Source organism: Syngnathus typhle, linkage group LG11 (genome assembly GCF_033458585.1).
Source record: "Syngnathus typhle isolate RoL2023-S1 ecotype Sweden linkage group LG11, RoL_Styp_1.0, whole genome shotgun sequence".
Taxonomy (NCBI): domain Eukaryota; kingdom Metazoa; phylum Chordata; class Actinopteri; order Syngnathiformes; family Syngnathidae; genus Syngnathus; species Syngnathus typhle.
The window spans coordinates 4,361,216-4,377,063 of record NC_083748.1 but is presented as its reverse complement, the minus strand read 5'-3'; the positions used below and the strand labels follow the sequence as shown (position 1 = coordinate 4,377,063).

The 15,848-nt window shown below is 43.1% G+C and overlaps 1 protein-coding gene across 2 annotated transcripts in view; it reads left to right on the top strand.

Moving 5' to 3' along the window:
• Positions 1-15,590, top strand: part of pax7a (paired box 7a) — a 43,431-nt gene extending 27,841 nt beyond the window's left edge. For both annotated transcript variants that reach the window (XM_061292114.1, XM_061292113.1), the window contains exons 8-9: positions 11,925-12,180; positions 13,643-15,590. In XM_061292114.1, the coding sequence (XP_061148098.1) occupies positions 11,925-12,180; positions 13,643-13,758 (372 nt within the window). In that variant the 3' untranslated portion in view covers positions 13,759-15,590. The remainder of the gene's footprint in view (positions 1-11,924; positions 12,181-13,642) is intronic.
• The last annotated feature ends 258 nt before the right edge of the window (positions 15,591-15,848 follow it).

Sequence of the window (15,848 nt, the reverse complement as noted above, 5' to 3'; positions counted from 1 at the left end):
ACATCAACAAATTAAAATTCATCTTGATAGTTGACGGCGAGCACTCGAGCCGTTCCAAACAGCCACTTTCCTGGGACGTCTAAATCCTGCGCGTCGCAGCCAGAACACACGGAGATGAAATAATTAGCTCAAGCTTAAAAATGTCGACCCGTAATCTTCTTGGCGTAATTGTCTGCAGCCACAAGACTCCAGTTTCTTTCTTTTTTTCTACGCCCTTATTTCCTTACTGTTTTATTTTCAAGCAATTGCAGAGAAGTTGGGCACTATTTTTACTGTTTAAATCCATTTCAGGGCCTCTTATTTCCTGCATTAAAAAAGAAAGAATGTCAGGAGTTAACCTCTTCGGGCGCCGCGGTGTAGTTTGAGCTTTAAGCGGCAAAGAAATGATTTGTAAATGATGCAAATCGTGTGTACGGAGTGAATTATACACAATTACCCATCAAGACTGGCCAGCCTTGCCCACCCTCACCGACAAGATGCGGTTAACAAGCAGAAAATAAGATTGAAATGGTGCGTAAAGAGTTGAAAATGAATTTCAATGCCGCATTTGTCCACAATTACCCCCATCGTTCACGTGTTTTATTTGGGTCCCCCACACCCACCCCACCCCCTTTTAAAATATTTCTCAAAGCAGATTCTCGGTATTACTGTTTTTTTTAGTAGAAAGAATTAAGGATTTTGTGACAAAAAAGAGATTTTCTCTCCTGCCGGAGTGACGGAGGAGGATAACACGGCAGCTCACAGCGTGTTTGATTGTTAATCGTAGCGCAGGGGGCTTTAGCTGCTAATGCTCCGGCTGAGAAAACTGCAAAAGAAAAAAAAAAGCCAGGAACACTAAAGTCATTTGAAATATATGTACTGTAATACAGTTTTTTTTATATTGCTTATGTAAGTTGAGTAATTACTTTCTTTTAAGAACCCAAACACAGACTCATTAGTTATTTAATTAGTTAATTTTAGTTAACTAGCTAGCTGATGAGTGACAGCTTTGTTTTATCAAACCAAATACTTACAACTTTGAAGATGATTGTGAAATATCACACTTATAATGGATGGTACTTGGTTTTATTAAAACAAGTACTCGAGTTTTTGAAAATGAACTTTTTCTAGTCCAGTGGCAATTGGCGACATCGTTAATGTGTTTTAATTAAGCAAATTTTTGAAAATGATCTTTTTTTTCTGTGTTCAAATGTGTATTTTTGGGCATGTTTTTTGGTTGATATTTTGATGCGTCATGCCACGCTAGTGTGTAAGGTCGCTCGGCATTCCCATCAGTCTCTCAGCATGCAAACCAAACGTTCCCACTGGCAGCGGAATCAAAGTTCACGCTGGCGGTTGCGGAGTCCCGCCGAGTGGGCAAACAACTAGCGGTTAGTGCAGCTGGCTTGCAATTAAACATATTCACCTACATTGCAAATTGAGTTCATTGGTCATGATTTGCAGTTCTTGATGAGGAGAACATATTAAGAGCAATTCATTAGAATGGAAATGAGTATTTAGGATTGGATCTGTTTTGCAGGAGATTGCCTATGCTTGTGCATTGCGAAGTGTTTGTTGCGGAAAAAAAAAAAATCTCAGCTTCCCAGCAAATGGGCTGGAGTGGCGCGCCGCCAAGTCCGTAATGGAATCCTGCAGCGTTAGCAAGGCCCGACAGGAGCCCCGCGTCCATCCCAATCCCGTAACCTAACCCGACAGCACACTTCCCCCCCCCTCATTACAGCTGGTGGAAAAGCCATCCAAAAAAAAAGTGAAAGCGCTGGCCGTTTTCATTGTGAGGATGTGTTTGGCTGCTTGAGGGGCGGCACTGGGTAAGCTGCGCATGGCTGGGCAGCAGCAATGACTCCAGAAATATTTTCCTTGTTTTTCTTGTCGGTCCTTCGGAGGACAGCAAGACACAAAAACACACACACTCAACTCAAGTCCCTTCTTGCCTTTCTGCAATCATTGGGAATGAACATAGTTTCAAAAAACTAGTTAGCTTCAGAGGCAAGAAGTAGCCATCTTGGAAGCAAAATTTTTTGACTGGCAGGGACATCTGCTGGGAGATGGACGCAAACAACTACTGGACATTTGAAATTCAACAGAATAAAAAGAAGATGTTTGTAGTATTAAGTTGCAGCTGTAGTTACGGACTTCTGAAAAGACGTGTTTTTATGAATGTAGGCAAAGGGGAGGAATGTCTTTGGGGAGTTTAGTGCCTTAAGGACATCTGGGCGTGAAACTGGCCGTTTCCAAACACCATTTTCAATTTGATACCTGAACTCGATATTATTTTATTATCTACCATAGATGTCGCTAGATCCACCTCTTGCCAAAACGTGACACAAAAATCATTATGCTAACACAAAAAAGGAATCGCCACTAAGAAATAACATTGAGGTCACTGTTTGTGAAGCAATGGTGAATTGAACACAAACAATATTGAATTATGTTATTATTATAAAGCACACTTTTCTAGAGTGGGAGTTTTCCTATTTCCTTTCAATAAGAAATACGAGTTGAGACGTGGTTTCACAGAGCGGAACCACAACCAAAATATGGCCCGCGATAGAAACTCTCCGGACATCCCTGCACCCCATCACGAGTGACAACCAGTTCAGTATCCCCGGCCGCCACGCGAGATGTCATTGCAGTCTTGATGAAGCAAGTTGAAAACGTTTGATGAAAAATAACTTTTTTTTTTCCCCGGAGTTTTATAAAAGTGTTTTGGAATGACAGGGATGTATGTGTGTGTACGTAGAGGGCCTTTGGGCTGTGTGAGTGGGCAGGGCCTTCACACACACACACACATATATGTACACCGGATCAGAGGCAGTATGCGGCTCTCACCCTTGCCTCCCTTTGATCCGTGTCCCGGGGCCTGCCCGCCTGCCCGCCTGCACCGCACCAACGCACGCTGACACCGTGCTCACCAGCGACTCCCCACAACTGTCTGAGCGAGATAAGCCAGGGGAGACTCCAAACTGAGCTGCTTCTCCTCCATTAGCCTACGAAGACGCTTCTTTAAAAAAAAAAAAAAAAGACGGGATGAATTATTTTTAAGAGCTCTTGTCGCTGCCAAAAAATGGAGAGAGAAGTGGGGGGGTTGAAGTATATGGAACAATCTGGCTTCATTCTGCCTGACTTCTAACAAGACACCCTGCACCTGAATACCAATGAGAGATAGTTTTTTTTTAGGGGGGCTAGTCCCCCCCCCCACACACACACTATTAAAACTTGGGCATTAAGCCTCTCACCGGGCACTGTGTCAGCTGGCAGCCGACGCTGACAACAAATCAAAGGGGATGAGCACATTGCCCGCCTGCATTCACAGCACCAGCGCTCGCTCAGTAAGGGGGGGGGGGGGGCGTGAACTGGGGAGGGAAGGGTACATAGTGGTTAATTAGAAGTCCCATTAAAACAAATGCTGTTTCAATTTGGCAGCGGTTTAAAAAAAATAAGACGTAAGAGGCTTTCTGTAAAAAAAAAAAAAAATTAAAAAAGAAACCCGCTGTTGGCAGCTGCCAAGAAAATCCTGAGACTGTAAATCATATCCAGTGGCTATAGTGTTTGTGCACAGATTATTACTGCTGCCTGTTGTGTTTGCAATACTTCTGAACTCTGAGGAAACCTGCGCTGAGTGTGACATCACTAATGTGCACGACACAAGCAGAATGTGTGTGTGCGTACGCTGCTAAATGTTCCCATTTGGAGAGATGTAACTTCATGAACAAGACATCAATAGTAGCACATGTTTGACTAGTACAACGCAGACGCCCCCCCCCAAGACGTTAACATTGCTAATTTGAATTAAACATCAAATTGTAAATTTATCTGTCATATATATTTTTCCATTAGCACTCTGAAATAAATAGGAATGAAGGACAATAATGACAAAACTATGTTAAGACATCAATTCTTGATATGCACCACAATCCAGATCCTCAGCAAAATGTGTTGTGGCATCCGCACCACCCTTTAACTATCTAATTTTAGTGTAATCTTGCAAAAAAAAATCCACTTAAAACTGTTTAAAAAAAAAAAGAATAGCTAGAATTGTACAAAGCACAGCTGAGATGTCCACCATGGACAAACACTGGAAAAAAATCCATTCGATTTTGATTACATTTTATTTTGTTAATTCAAAACAACAACAAGAAGTTAAAAATACACACCTACAAACAAATATTCCAGATTAGGCGTCTCCGCTCATATTTTCCACGTAGCAACCTTGCCTTCCTCTCCATTTGGCTGCATGTCATGGCTGCGCTCACTAACCCACCCCCCGCTCCCCCTCCTACCTCCACCTCCACTGCCACCTTCCTCCCAAGCTCCAAAACGTCTCTCCCCTGGAGAGGCAGCGCCCAGATGAAAGGCTAAGGCGGACAATAAAAATGCTATTTAAATGCAAGGGTGTTTGTGTGCGAGTGCGAGATATTTCCCGGTGAAAGTGAGCTGCCGCATCCCGATAAATAATAAATATAAGGGGAATGTGATTTACATTTATCTCACCGAGGCAGCCAATATGAATTTGGGTAAATCCTAGAAGATGGGGATTTAAGGAGCAAAATGACTGCGACTGATTCACATGCTGTGTGTCCCACGCATTCACGATGCCTATAAGGTGCACTGCCGCCTTTATTACACAAGGAGGCACAAACTTGGATGCTATCGAAAATAAACAACGGTGATCCTGCGCAAGGTGACTTTAGCTGACGTCAACAAGACCCTTATTCCAACTTAGGCTACTCCCTACATTATAAACACCTTCTTGTGGTGTTTGATTAAATCTCAACCACCAAGTTGGTTCTGGTGACTTCGACCCAAGACAGTCTCTCAACCCTGCACCCTCAAAAAAGTTGTCAATGGAGTTCTTGGAAGTATTTTCCCGCCCCTGAATGGTAGACCAGGATTACCTCAAAGCCATCTCAAAGTTGTTCTCCGTGGCTTCCTCCTACATACAACTTTTTGCCTCAGCGATTACCACTCCACTTGGTCCATTTGGGCTCAGTGGTTTTCCATCTCCCCTGGGACATGATCTCATTCCTACCAGAGGTGAGAGTTGAAGACCCTTTTGATAGGGGACTAGGCCAGACATTCCCAGCAGACCCTTCGTAATATGTTAAGGCTTGTCAGGTCAGACTGGGACCTTCCCCCACTACCCACCATCACTGCCAACAGTGAAGATTGTTCCACCATTTTCTTCACCTGAATGTCTAAGACATGTGACTGCAAGTCCAATGACACAGCCACAAAGTCCATCATCAAAGTAAAGCCTGAGGTGACCAACACCTACTTGGCAACTCCGGAGAGGAAGAGTCCAACCCCTCTCAAGACAACTGGCACCAGAGCCTAAGCTCTGTGTCAAGGTAATTCTGTAATTAACGATGGGACCAACAAGGTCCCCGACTTTGACCATGAGCCAGCTCCCTCCCGCAAGTGGATCTTAGTCGATCCCCACCTCAGGGAAAGTGCCATCCAAAAGTGTTTCTTCATTGGGCGTCTTTGTCTGGTGCCTCACTCAGGACCCGTTTGCCCTGGACGACCCTACCAGGGATATAAAACCCTTAACTCCTACAGGATCAATGGAACACTCAGGGAGGAGGAGTCTATTGTACAAAAACCCCGTTATTCACATACACACATACTCATTAGGAATTCTAACCAGGTATGCCACAGCGGGGATCATAAGGTAAATTAAATGCCGTGATCTAGAATCACTAATGTCATCATGAATTTGAGCTGAGCTCATTATCGGAAGCCAACGGTTATTTAGATACCTTGTTATCCTCTACAACCTTTCCAGCACTTGAAGAGCCAATAACAACCACTTGTCGTTGGCGGGCAGGTGAAGTGTTGGCGGTGACCCCTTTCCCTTCCTCTGAAGGTACAAAGGTCACGTGAGCGAGAGGTTATTATGGGATGTCCGCGGGGTCGCTTTTACTGTGAACCTGCCATCCAGCTTGTGGATGTTGCGTGTGTGCGCATGCCACATGTGCTTCCTGTTAGTTCCAGATGCCACTCTGACAGGTGCATTGATGTGATTGATACCCCACTCTGACTTTTTACCCCGTCCTCTCTCACCTACACTTTCATGGCGGCGACCCCCTTTTGCGCCAAAGTTCATTCGTAAAGCTAGCATCGAGCCGGCCAATAAAACCAAGCCACACGGCCGGACCTCAGCTGGGTTTTACGGCTCCTCGGTAGCTCCCCACTCAGTCTCCAGCTGAGAGCTATTTCACTATTTATTTACATGTAATTATGACTATGAGGTGCAGACATTAACACTGTCAAGAACAATTTGACCTGACATTTTTCACCAAGCCTGGCCCCTGCTGGTTTTAGCAAACAAACCATCCCCACCCCTCCTCCTTCTTCTTCTCCCCATCATCCTTGCCTTCTTCCAACATTTTCTCCAGCCGTTTCACTTTCTGCCTCCTGCTGCACACACTCACACACACATAACCAAAACTACTCTCCTAGAATCAGAAAATCTGCCGTTTAATTTAGAAGTCTGTGTGTGTGTGCATGTCACAGTGTGTGTGTGTGTGCGCACTTCTGGAAGGGGGCCTCTCTTGTTCCCAGTGGCTGAATCCATCCCATAGTTACTCAAGCATATCACTAGCAAAGAATAGACGACTGCTCCCCACACATTCTCCAATTGCAGTCCAATAGACGACATATTAACCTCTGGTTAGTGCGGGGCGGGGACTTGATAGCTCGTGGTGTGATGTGTTTAAGAGGTTAGTGGACAGCTGTGCTCACTCAGATGTTATGGCATTACTAGAAAGGTTGTGCGGAATAAAAGGTGGATGTGTGTTATTTTAATGTTTTGGGGTCAGGTATGTGGTCAGTGTATTTGTGTGTGATAATAAGTCGAATATGATTTTTTTAATAAATAATGCTATTTTCTGGGAAATTTTTCTTTGGGTTTTTATTGTGTTTTTGTGTCAAAAGCAGATAAAATTCTTCCTGGTTCTAGAGATATTTTTCAGATATGGGAGTAAGATGAATATGAATTAGTTGTACTATTTGCCTGTTTTTTTTGGGGGGGGGGACTGGAGGGACAGGAAAAGAGTGACAGCTTGTTCCAGCGGCTTCTAATCATTCTCATCAGCGCCTCTCCTGTCAATGCCCACTTTCTGTCAGTGCCAATCAGCCACTTAATTGAACACAATTAGCACCACACCCCAACACCGCATTCTTCCAAGACCCCCCCACCCCCACCCCTCACTACCTCTCATTCCTGGTGGAAGACACTTTTCACTTGTTATTAATGTGCCGCGGCCAATTAAGACAGTGGCATGCGGGCCAAAGCCCATCATCTGCTGCCTGCCACCGTCGCGCAACCCCCAGCTACCCCCCCACCCCCTTGCACCGCGCCACCTCCACCGTGACCAAAACGCTTTAATTCAATTTATGCAATCGCTGTTATTTTTAAATAGTCATTTTGTCTGCTCATATGAGGGGCCTGACTGCCCGCTGGGCTGCCCCCCCCCCCTCATTTTATGTGAGGGGAGGGGGAAGGGGAGCAGGACTTTACTCCTAGATAGTTGGACTTATTAGATAAGGTCGATTGGGCCTCCTATTTAGTGAATATAAGGACACCCACCCCTTGCCTATGCCTCAATTTGATCATTTATACAAATGGTAACTTTAGACAAAATGGACGCCTATATATAAATTAGAAAGTGCAATTCATTATTTTCTTACATAAATGATAATATTCAAGAGATATGTATCATAAAGTGGGTGCACAAATATACAGTAAATTATGCAGTTTAAATAAATGACATTTTAAATCAAATTGTTTAAACAATAAATAATAAATAAAAAATGCTGCATGTAAGCTTTCTAATTAGAATAAACAATACCAAAGTAGAACATGTTGAGTGTGACAGACCATTGTACTTGCTGTCAATGTTCCATTTCCCAATTGCGTATTCTGGAATAGTTGACTGTCTCTTGTCAAAGTCAGACACTCCCCGGATGATCAGCGCCCGAGGACAAACCAGCGCTTCCCAATATCGATCTGCAATTCATGCGTCACCAGCGCGCATCTCCACTAATCGCTCTCCATCTGTTAAGGTGCTAAAATGCGACATTCTGCAGCATTCAGATAAGTGGCACGCATGTTGCCAGTGCTCATTTTTATTCCCCCACCTCCCGTCTGGCCGCCTTTGACCTCTGCCTAACTTAAAGGTACATCTCGAGGGCATTTCATTTGGGCCCAGCGCCGCAGCTATCGGTGACAGAGGAACTAATCCAGTCTTGCGCAGATTAAGAGTATTTGTGGAGCTACGGCTGTGCTGGATGGAACAGAGGGGCTCTCGCTATCAGCTCTCCAGGCAGGCGAGCCCTCAGGCCAGCGCAGTCCTAAAGGAGTCTTTGTACATAAAAAAAAAAAAATCCTCCACTTCACTTTCACTCTATCACTTTCTAGTTGCGTCTCTAGCACCCCCTGCCCCTCTTCAGATGGCTGTCACATTTCTACTCGTCCATTTTTTTTTACACACACAAAATGCTGCTGATTTCACTGCTGAATTGTATTTTTGACCGTTTTAATGCACATTTTCTCCAATTTTATTTTGTAGTCCGACACGCACTGTTGCAGGTTCTAAAAAAAATATGCAGATTTCGGTATTTTTTTAACAGTTATTGCACCCCTTCTATTTTTTGTGCAGTTATTTGAACGGGAGAATATGTTGCAGATTTTAATCCAGAATTTTTTTAGTTAAAAGTACGATCCCAAGTTTCACTTTCTGTTCGTGTGCCTCTTCCTATAGGCCTTTGCATTTCCTCTCTGCTGTAGGTGCCGGAAAACGCTGCAGATTTCACTCCATAAATCATTTTAACATTACACTAATGCATGTCTTTCTTTTCTGCATCACATTCTATTGGCATCATGGCTACTACTTTCTTTCTACTTTTGCAATTCTGCTCTCCTTTTTTTTTTCACCGACACTGCTGCAGGTGTTTGATTGGGAGGAAAAGCTGCAGATTTCACTCCAGAATTATAGTTCAAATCGTGTTATTGCATGTCTTTCTTTTCAATATCACTTTCTATTCGCGTCTCAAGCCCCGTTACCCTTCTTCTATGGGCCTTCATACTTTCTCCTTTTTTAACACACACTGCTGCAGGTGTTGGAACGGGTGGCTATACAGCGGATGTCACTCCAAAACTCAAGAATTTTTCATTTCGATTTCTCTTCATGTCTCGAATACCCATGCTCTCCTTTCTATTTGGACTCTGCCGTCTTTTTTAATAGTGTTCAAAAGCTGCAGAGTCCATTCCGGAATTATATTTTAAATGGTATTAATGCAGGTCTTCACACCTACAGACAACGCAGGCACAGGGACAAATCTCTCCAGATCTCCCTCCAGAATTGTATTTGAAAGGGTATTAGTGCATATCTTTATTTTGCGTTAATTTCCACACGGCACAACAACAATATTGCACAAAGGGAAAGTCGTCAAACATACGCACGCACAAAAAAGAAAAATGCAACGTGACTGTTGCAGACATGAGAGGGGAGCAATGAAAGGAGCTCTTTATGTGCCTGGAGTATGCTATTTATTTATCTGAAAGGATGCACATTGTATCAATTTACAATTCTCCGCAGGCTGCGGGCTTCGCAACTTGAGAGAATTAATTACTTTTTTTGTTATTATTTTTAAAGTAATCTATCTGTGGGGGGGGGGGGGGGTTAGAGGGAACAGCCCGGAGCAAAACTAAAGTCCTGGCTCGCATTATCTCCCCGAGCAGCACTCGTGCGAAAACCGACAACAAACGAGCGGCTGAGGAAGAGGAAGGAGATGGGGGGGGGGGGGGGGGGGGGGGGGTAGGGCGGCAGAGTATGACAACAACAACAAAAAAACAAATTGGTTGTCATTCTTTTGGGGAACATTTATGCTAAAACCGCAGCATATAAGATCAACTATGTATTACATAGTATGTTTAACATTAGTATGTTTAACAGAAAGTTGCAGAGGGTGCTTATCTATGCTGCTTCAGCAAAAATAAAACGATTGAAGTCAAATTTTTTCTTTTGGAGAAGTACTGAAGGCTCTTTCTGACCCATCCTGATCTACTAAAATAGCAACAGAAAAAAAAAACGGTGACGCCGGCCATTTCTGGAGATAAGGCCTCCATTTTCTTTTGAAGAACTTTTATGAGCGTGAATATTACCGTAATTGCAGCGATTGTTGGCCATTGCGCTTCATCGGGGAGGGCGATGCAATCGAGCTTCAATTAAAAGCTAAAACGGACTCTCCCTGCAGGACACGTTGTCAAATGTCGCAGGGATTTTTATGAATCTCAGTCAGACGTATCACATGGGTGGAATGAACAAACGTATAGAAACGGACACAACAATTTGTGAGAGCGCTTCGGCGTTGCGAAAGATGTGATGAATGTCGTCAAGGCTCGATTCCTCCTGTTCTGGCTCGCTAGCATATGTCCAAGCGGCGATGGCCTCCGCGAGAGCCTAATTGGTTTAGCAGGCGAGGGGTCGCAGGTCAGCGTAGCGTAGCCAAACTCAACGTGAACCTGATGTTGAGAGGAAGGCCTGCTCGCTATAGGAGGGAAGCATGTGTGGGATACAGGTCTTTTTTTTTTCTTTCCTCTGCCTATACTAACAATGTCTGCTGTGCATTGTTTTTATGGCTTTTCTTGTATTTTATTGTATTTTTTGCAGAGGGTTATTGTATATTTTTTGAATTTCTTTTCTAAAAATTTGGCTACATTTTACGAATTCAGTTTTGTGAGCCGGTCTGTAATTTGAAATATCCATTATTCGAGGTAATTTTTCACAGTGCAATTAATGGGAACACAATTAATCCGTTCAAGCCCCAATTTATAATTCCCTTTTTTAACGGCTGTAAGGTTGAAAATAAATATAGTGCAATATATCACACTGTTTTGAAAAAAATTAGATAATTTTCAACCAAATACTATATTTCTGGTATTTTTATAAAGTAAAATTCTATAAATACTGCAGTACTTTTTTTTAATTCCGCCTCTTTAACAAGGTGCTTGAGATCGCAGCACAACTGGGAGGTAATCTCTTCCATTTGAACACATTCCGAGCGAGCGCTTCCTCCGGCGAATGTCACATGCTATTACAATAATCTAGAATATTGAATTGGAAGCTTTATGCAGTGGGAATAATGCACGCTCCGTCATATTGCGGGGCCGAGCCCTAACCTGCAGTATCAGCGGGCCTCTCCGACTCGGCGCGGGGATCTGAGGGGATCATTTACCAGTTCCAAGTCCATTACTATTCATGAGACGGCGGGCTTGGGGGCGAGGGATTAGGGACTCCCTTGGCGCTTGTTGTGCCGCCGGCTCCGGCTCGGGCCGCGGGACGGGGGCCGTCTGGCGCGGGTGGCGGGTCTATTATCGCCCCGAGACCTCGGTGTCCCTCATCGGAACACTCAGTGACAGCGCCAGCTAATGGAAACAGTCGCTCTTGTTCCCTTCAAACCCCTTCGCCCCCTAACCCGTCCTGAAGAAAAAGACGGGCCACTCGATCCTTTTTTTGCTCAACTCTGAGCAGAAACGGCGCCTTTCCATGGAAGTGCCCAATGATTGGCTGGCGACCAGTCCAAGGCGTATTCTGCCTCCCAATTTTACAATGACAATAAAGGCATTGTATTCTATTCAAAGTCAGATGGGATAGAGTTAAAGGTCACGCACTACAGAAAATGGATGGAAGTCTTTCCCAAAGATATTCGGAAGAATTCTTCTGAAATTATTGTGTTGGCAAGCATAGCAAATGTGCCAGCCTCAAAACCCAATATTTTACCACAATTTTATGAAAAGTTGAATTTCACTTTCGAATAATGTCCTGCTTTTGAATGAAACGGATACAAATAAATTTGATCAAAGCAATTATCAACAGGTCGATCGGTTATTCAAAGTTTTTTTTTTGGCGTGCCCCCAGGTGATGAGCATCCTGAGCAATGGCAGTGCGGTGCCCTCGCAGCCCCAGCACGACTTCTCCATCTCGCCCCTGCACGGCAGCCTGGACGCCTCCAACCCCATCTCGGCCAGCTGCAGCCAGCGTTCGGACACCATCAAGGGCGTGGACAGCCTGGCCTCCTCGCAGTCCTACTGTCCCCCAACCTACAGCGCCACCAGCTACAGTGTGGACCCCGTCGCTGCTGCTGCCGGCTACCAGTACAGCCAGTACGGCCAAAGTAAGCCATCTACAAATATCCAAAATATAAAATACCAAAAATAATACTTGAATGCCAAAAAATGCAATTAAAGTTAATTGTAAAAGTGTAAAAAAAAATAATAGAGTAACCCATCGAAGCCTCAAATGTTCACATTTTTACAATATTTACAGCTTTTAACTTGTTTTTAAGGACACCTTTAAAACAATAAAAAAACAGAAATAAAATAGACTAGAAAAAGAAATAATAAATTCTACCATCGAGCGGAACCGTGATATAATGAAGGGTTGACTGCGTACTAAAATGTGCAATATTCTTGGAAAACGCTTTTGAGAAATGAGAACTAATGATAAAACACAAAAGAGCAGAGGCCCTCTTGACCTTTGCACCTGGAGGCTGAGACACGTGCTCTTGATAAAGATGCCCTTGCCCCCACATCGTGGCTGAGTCACATCCCTCTCCATTTGGACGGGAAAGAGAACGAGGGCCACTTCAAAGAGCGGCACGCCCTCGGGGCCGCCATGTCCTCTTGCCCACCTCTTCCTCTCGCCTCCATCACACACACACACATTAGTACAGCCCAGGGGCAGGAAAGAGTTAGCTTTATTCGATTAGCATAATTGACTGATGCTGTCACAGCCATTCACCAAGGTAAAACCAAGCACGCCGTCCTGTGCGCCATTTGTTTGTATTTCCATCTCAAAGCTCCGTGTACGCAAGTTGCGTCAGCGATGCGTCAAGCGGATGCAAACTGATGGTGGGTTAATTAAGACGCTGATTGAGCGCAGTGGACAGCTAATGAATCGAGGGGGAGCCGCCATCGGGTGATGAAAATGATCGGCCGCGTGGAGTGTGGAGGGCATGAAATCGCAGATGCCAAGTGTAATGAAGACTGGCACGCATATTCACATACTCAAGGCGGGGAGGGCGGGGAGGGGGGGGGGGGGTGCTGAGTGACGGCACAGAGGGAAGCTCTACCAGGCTGCACATGCGCCATGCCAGTGGCGTGCCAACATTTTTCACATCTTTCACTCTGGCTTCTGACACACTATTTCACATTCATCACAATAGGTCTTTGTGAATGTCACGTGACTCAAAAGACGAGCATACATCTGGAAATGGTCGCTTGCCAATCAGAGAGGTGACACGGGCAGGTTAGTGTAGGGACAAAGTGACGTGGGGAAAAAGTTGTAATAGAAGGAAAATAAATTTCTGATAAACAGAAAAAACTTATTTTTCTCCCAAAAATGTTTATAGTCATCTTCAAAAAAAACGTAAGACAATAAAGATTTATATATATATATATATACAAGAATTAAGTAATATTACCAAATTGTAAAAAAAATCCATTCACAATATTCATATGAAAAAATTAAATTCAGTTCTACTAGTGACCCCAAAGCTAAGATTTCTCTTCCTGCTCTAGTCTGCTCTGTTGTGGCCCTGCGAGTACTGAAAGGATGTGCTTGTTGTTTTTTGCTAGCTGCCGTGGACTACCTGGCTAAGAACGTGAGTTTGTCCACCCAGAGGAGGATGAAGCTGGGTGACCACTCGGCCGTGCTGGGACTGCTGCAGGTGGAGACGGGTCAGGCCTACTGAAGCCCTGAGGACGGCCAGCCGCTGGACCAACACTTCAGAGCAAACACTTTTGACTTTAATGTTGATAGTAGTTCACATTCATCATTTCAACTACTTTCTCTGCTTTTTTTATATTGTTAATATTATTGTTGATGTATGATTGTTGTTCAAATGTTGGTCTTTGATTCCATGAAGAGGAGTGTTTTTTTTCCCCCTTAGCAACTCTTTTCCCTGAGCTCCATTTTTTTTTTAGGGGGGTTGACCTTCCCGCTTTCATATCCATCTTGACATTCCAAAAGCACTTGGCCACTCTGTGGGAAGTCTGGCTGGAGGGAATCTGCAGGGAATTTTAAGCAGTGTTTTGGCGGCCAATAGAACCACCCGCCCCACCCCTTTTAAGCGACGTCCCCCACTAACCTCCAGCCCATCCTTAGCCGCGGTCCATGGGGAAGGGCGGCTTTGTTTGCGGAAAACGGATTTGGGACATTACTGTATTTTGTTTAAAAATATGGAAGCCGGGCTATATTACACTAAATCCTGTCTGCCAGCGTGAAAAGTTGATTAAATCACATAAATATAAAATCATGCACCTTCACACAAGCATTCCTTCCGAAACATGTAAAAAAAAAAAAATCCTAGAAAGCATTCCAACACTTTTTCCAAAAAAGGACAAAAAGGAGAAAAACATGACATCATTTTACGGCAATGAAGTTGACGATTTACTAAAAATGAAGTAAAATTAGGATGCATTTTTACACAAATTAAATTGTAACATGGGTGAAGAAAGTTTGACTTTTACAAGATAAATAATAAAAGAGTTTACGAAAAATTTGATTTGAAAAATTTGTGATTTAATTTTCATTAAAAAATTCAAAACGTTTTATGAAAATAAAATTGCAACATTATGGGGCAACATGTAATATTACAAGAAAACTGACCAAAAAAGGTACACGTTTATGACAAAAATAATAATTTTATGAGCTCTTAGTATGATCTATCGAAAATCTCAAATATTTTTTAGCCTTCATCTGACATAATCCAGGACCACCTGTTTCCACTCATGTGTCATTTATTTCTTTTTTTTGTGGAGGGGTGGGGGGTCAAACTTTTCAAATGTGTACAGGCTTCTTGTTTCTAAAGACTATGTTTTATACTAAAACAAAACTTTACCTTTCACTTTGACCGTCTGTTGTCTTTCAGTTGATTTTGTTGGACTTTGTATTTAATTGCGTTTGAATCCCGCTTTGGGAAGTAGAATGTGTAAACACTTTGGAATGAATTCCCCTGGATGTGGTCCAAATGAAAGGACAAAAACTGCTCCGAATGGACCCCCATGGGAGCACTCGGCAGAACTTTTGACCTGCTGGCAAGGCAGGACTGGACCAGTTTCATGTTTACGCGCTCAATGGGGGAGGGAAAAAAAAAGAAAAAAAAAAACCTGAGTGGCGCTGGATTTGTACGCACTGAATCACCTGCTTCTCCTGCTTCTCCTGCAAACTTGTGAATACTTAAAAAAAAAAAAGACAAGAAGGATAAAAAAAAAAGAATTAGAGTCGTCTTTAGTGTATCAAACTCATTTCTAACGCTCAATAAACATTTGGATATTTAAAGCATCTTATTCCTCCCTGATCCCCCGATGAGCTGAATTAACCTGTTTAGTTGCTTTCTGAGTTCCTGCTCATTTTGTTCGGCATGTATGTGTGTGTATATTATCATGATATAATTTATTCTGCTCTATGAATATTAGACTAGTGGGAAAACTTGTATTGGTATTTACTACCTTCAGCCTGTGGGTGTGTTTACTGTAACACTGGCGTAACTGTTATCAAATAAAGATCCCAATTCAAATCAAACTGAATTGTTGCAGTGTTTTTTTTTCCTGTTTGCTTTAAAAGTGAAGTAAAACTTTACAATTGTAATATTTAGAAGAATTTTTTTTAAGATAGTTGTTTTATGAAAATGACAGTTAAGAATTGTTTTTAATTTTTAAGTTAAATTGTAATCTTAAAAAAGTGGTTAAACGTGGGCAATAAAATTGTAATATTGCAAAGATAAAGTGATATATGCTAATTTATGAGAATGAATTTGTGACGTTACAAAAAATGGTGATA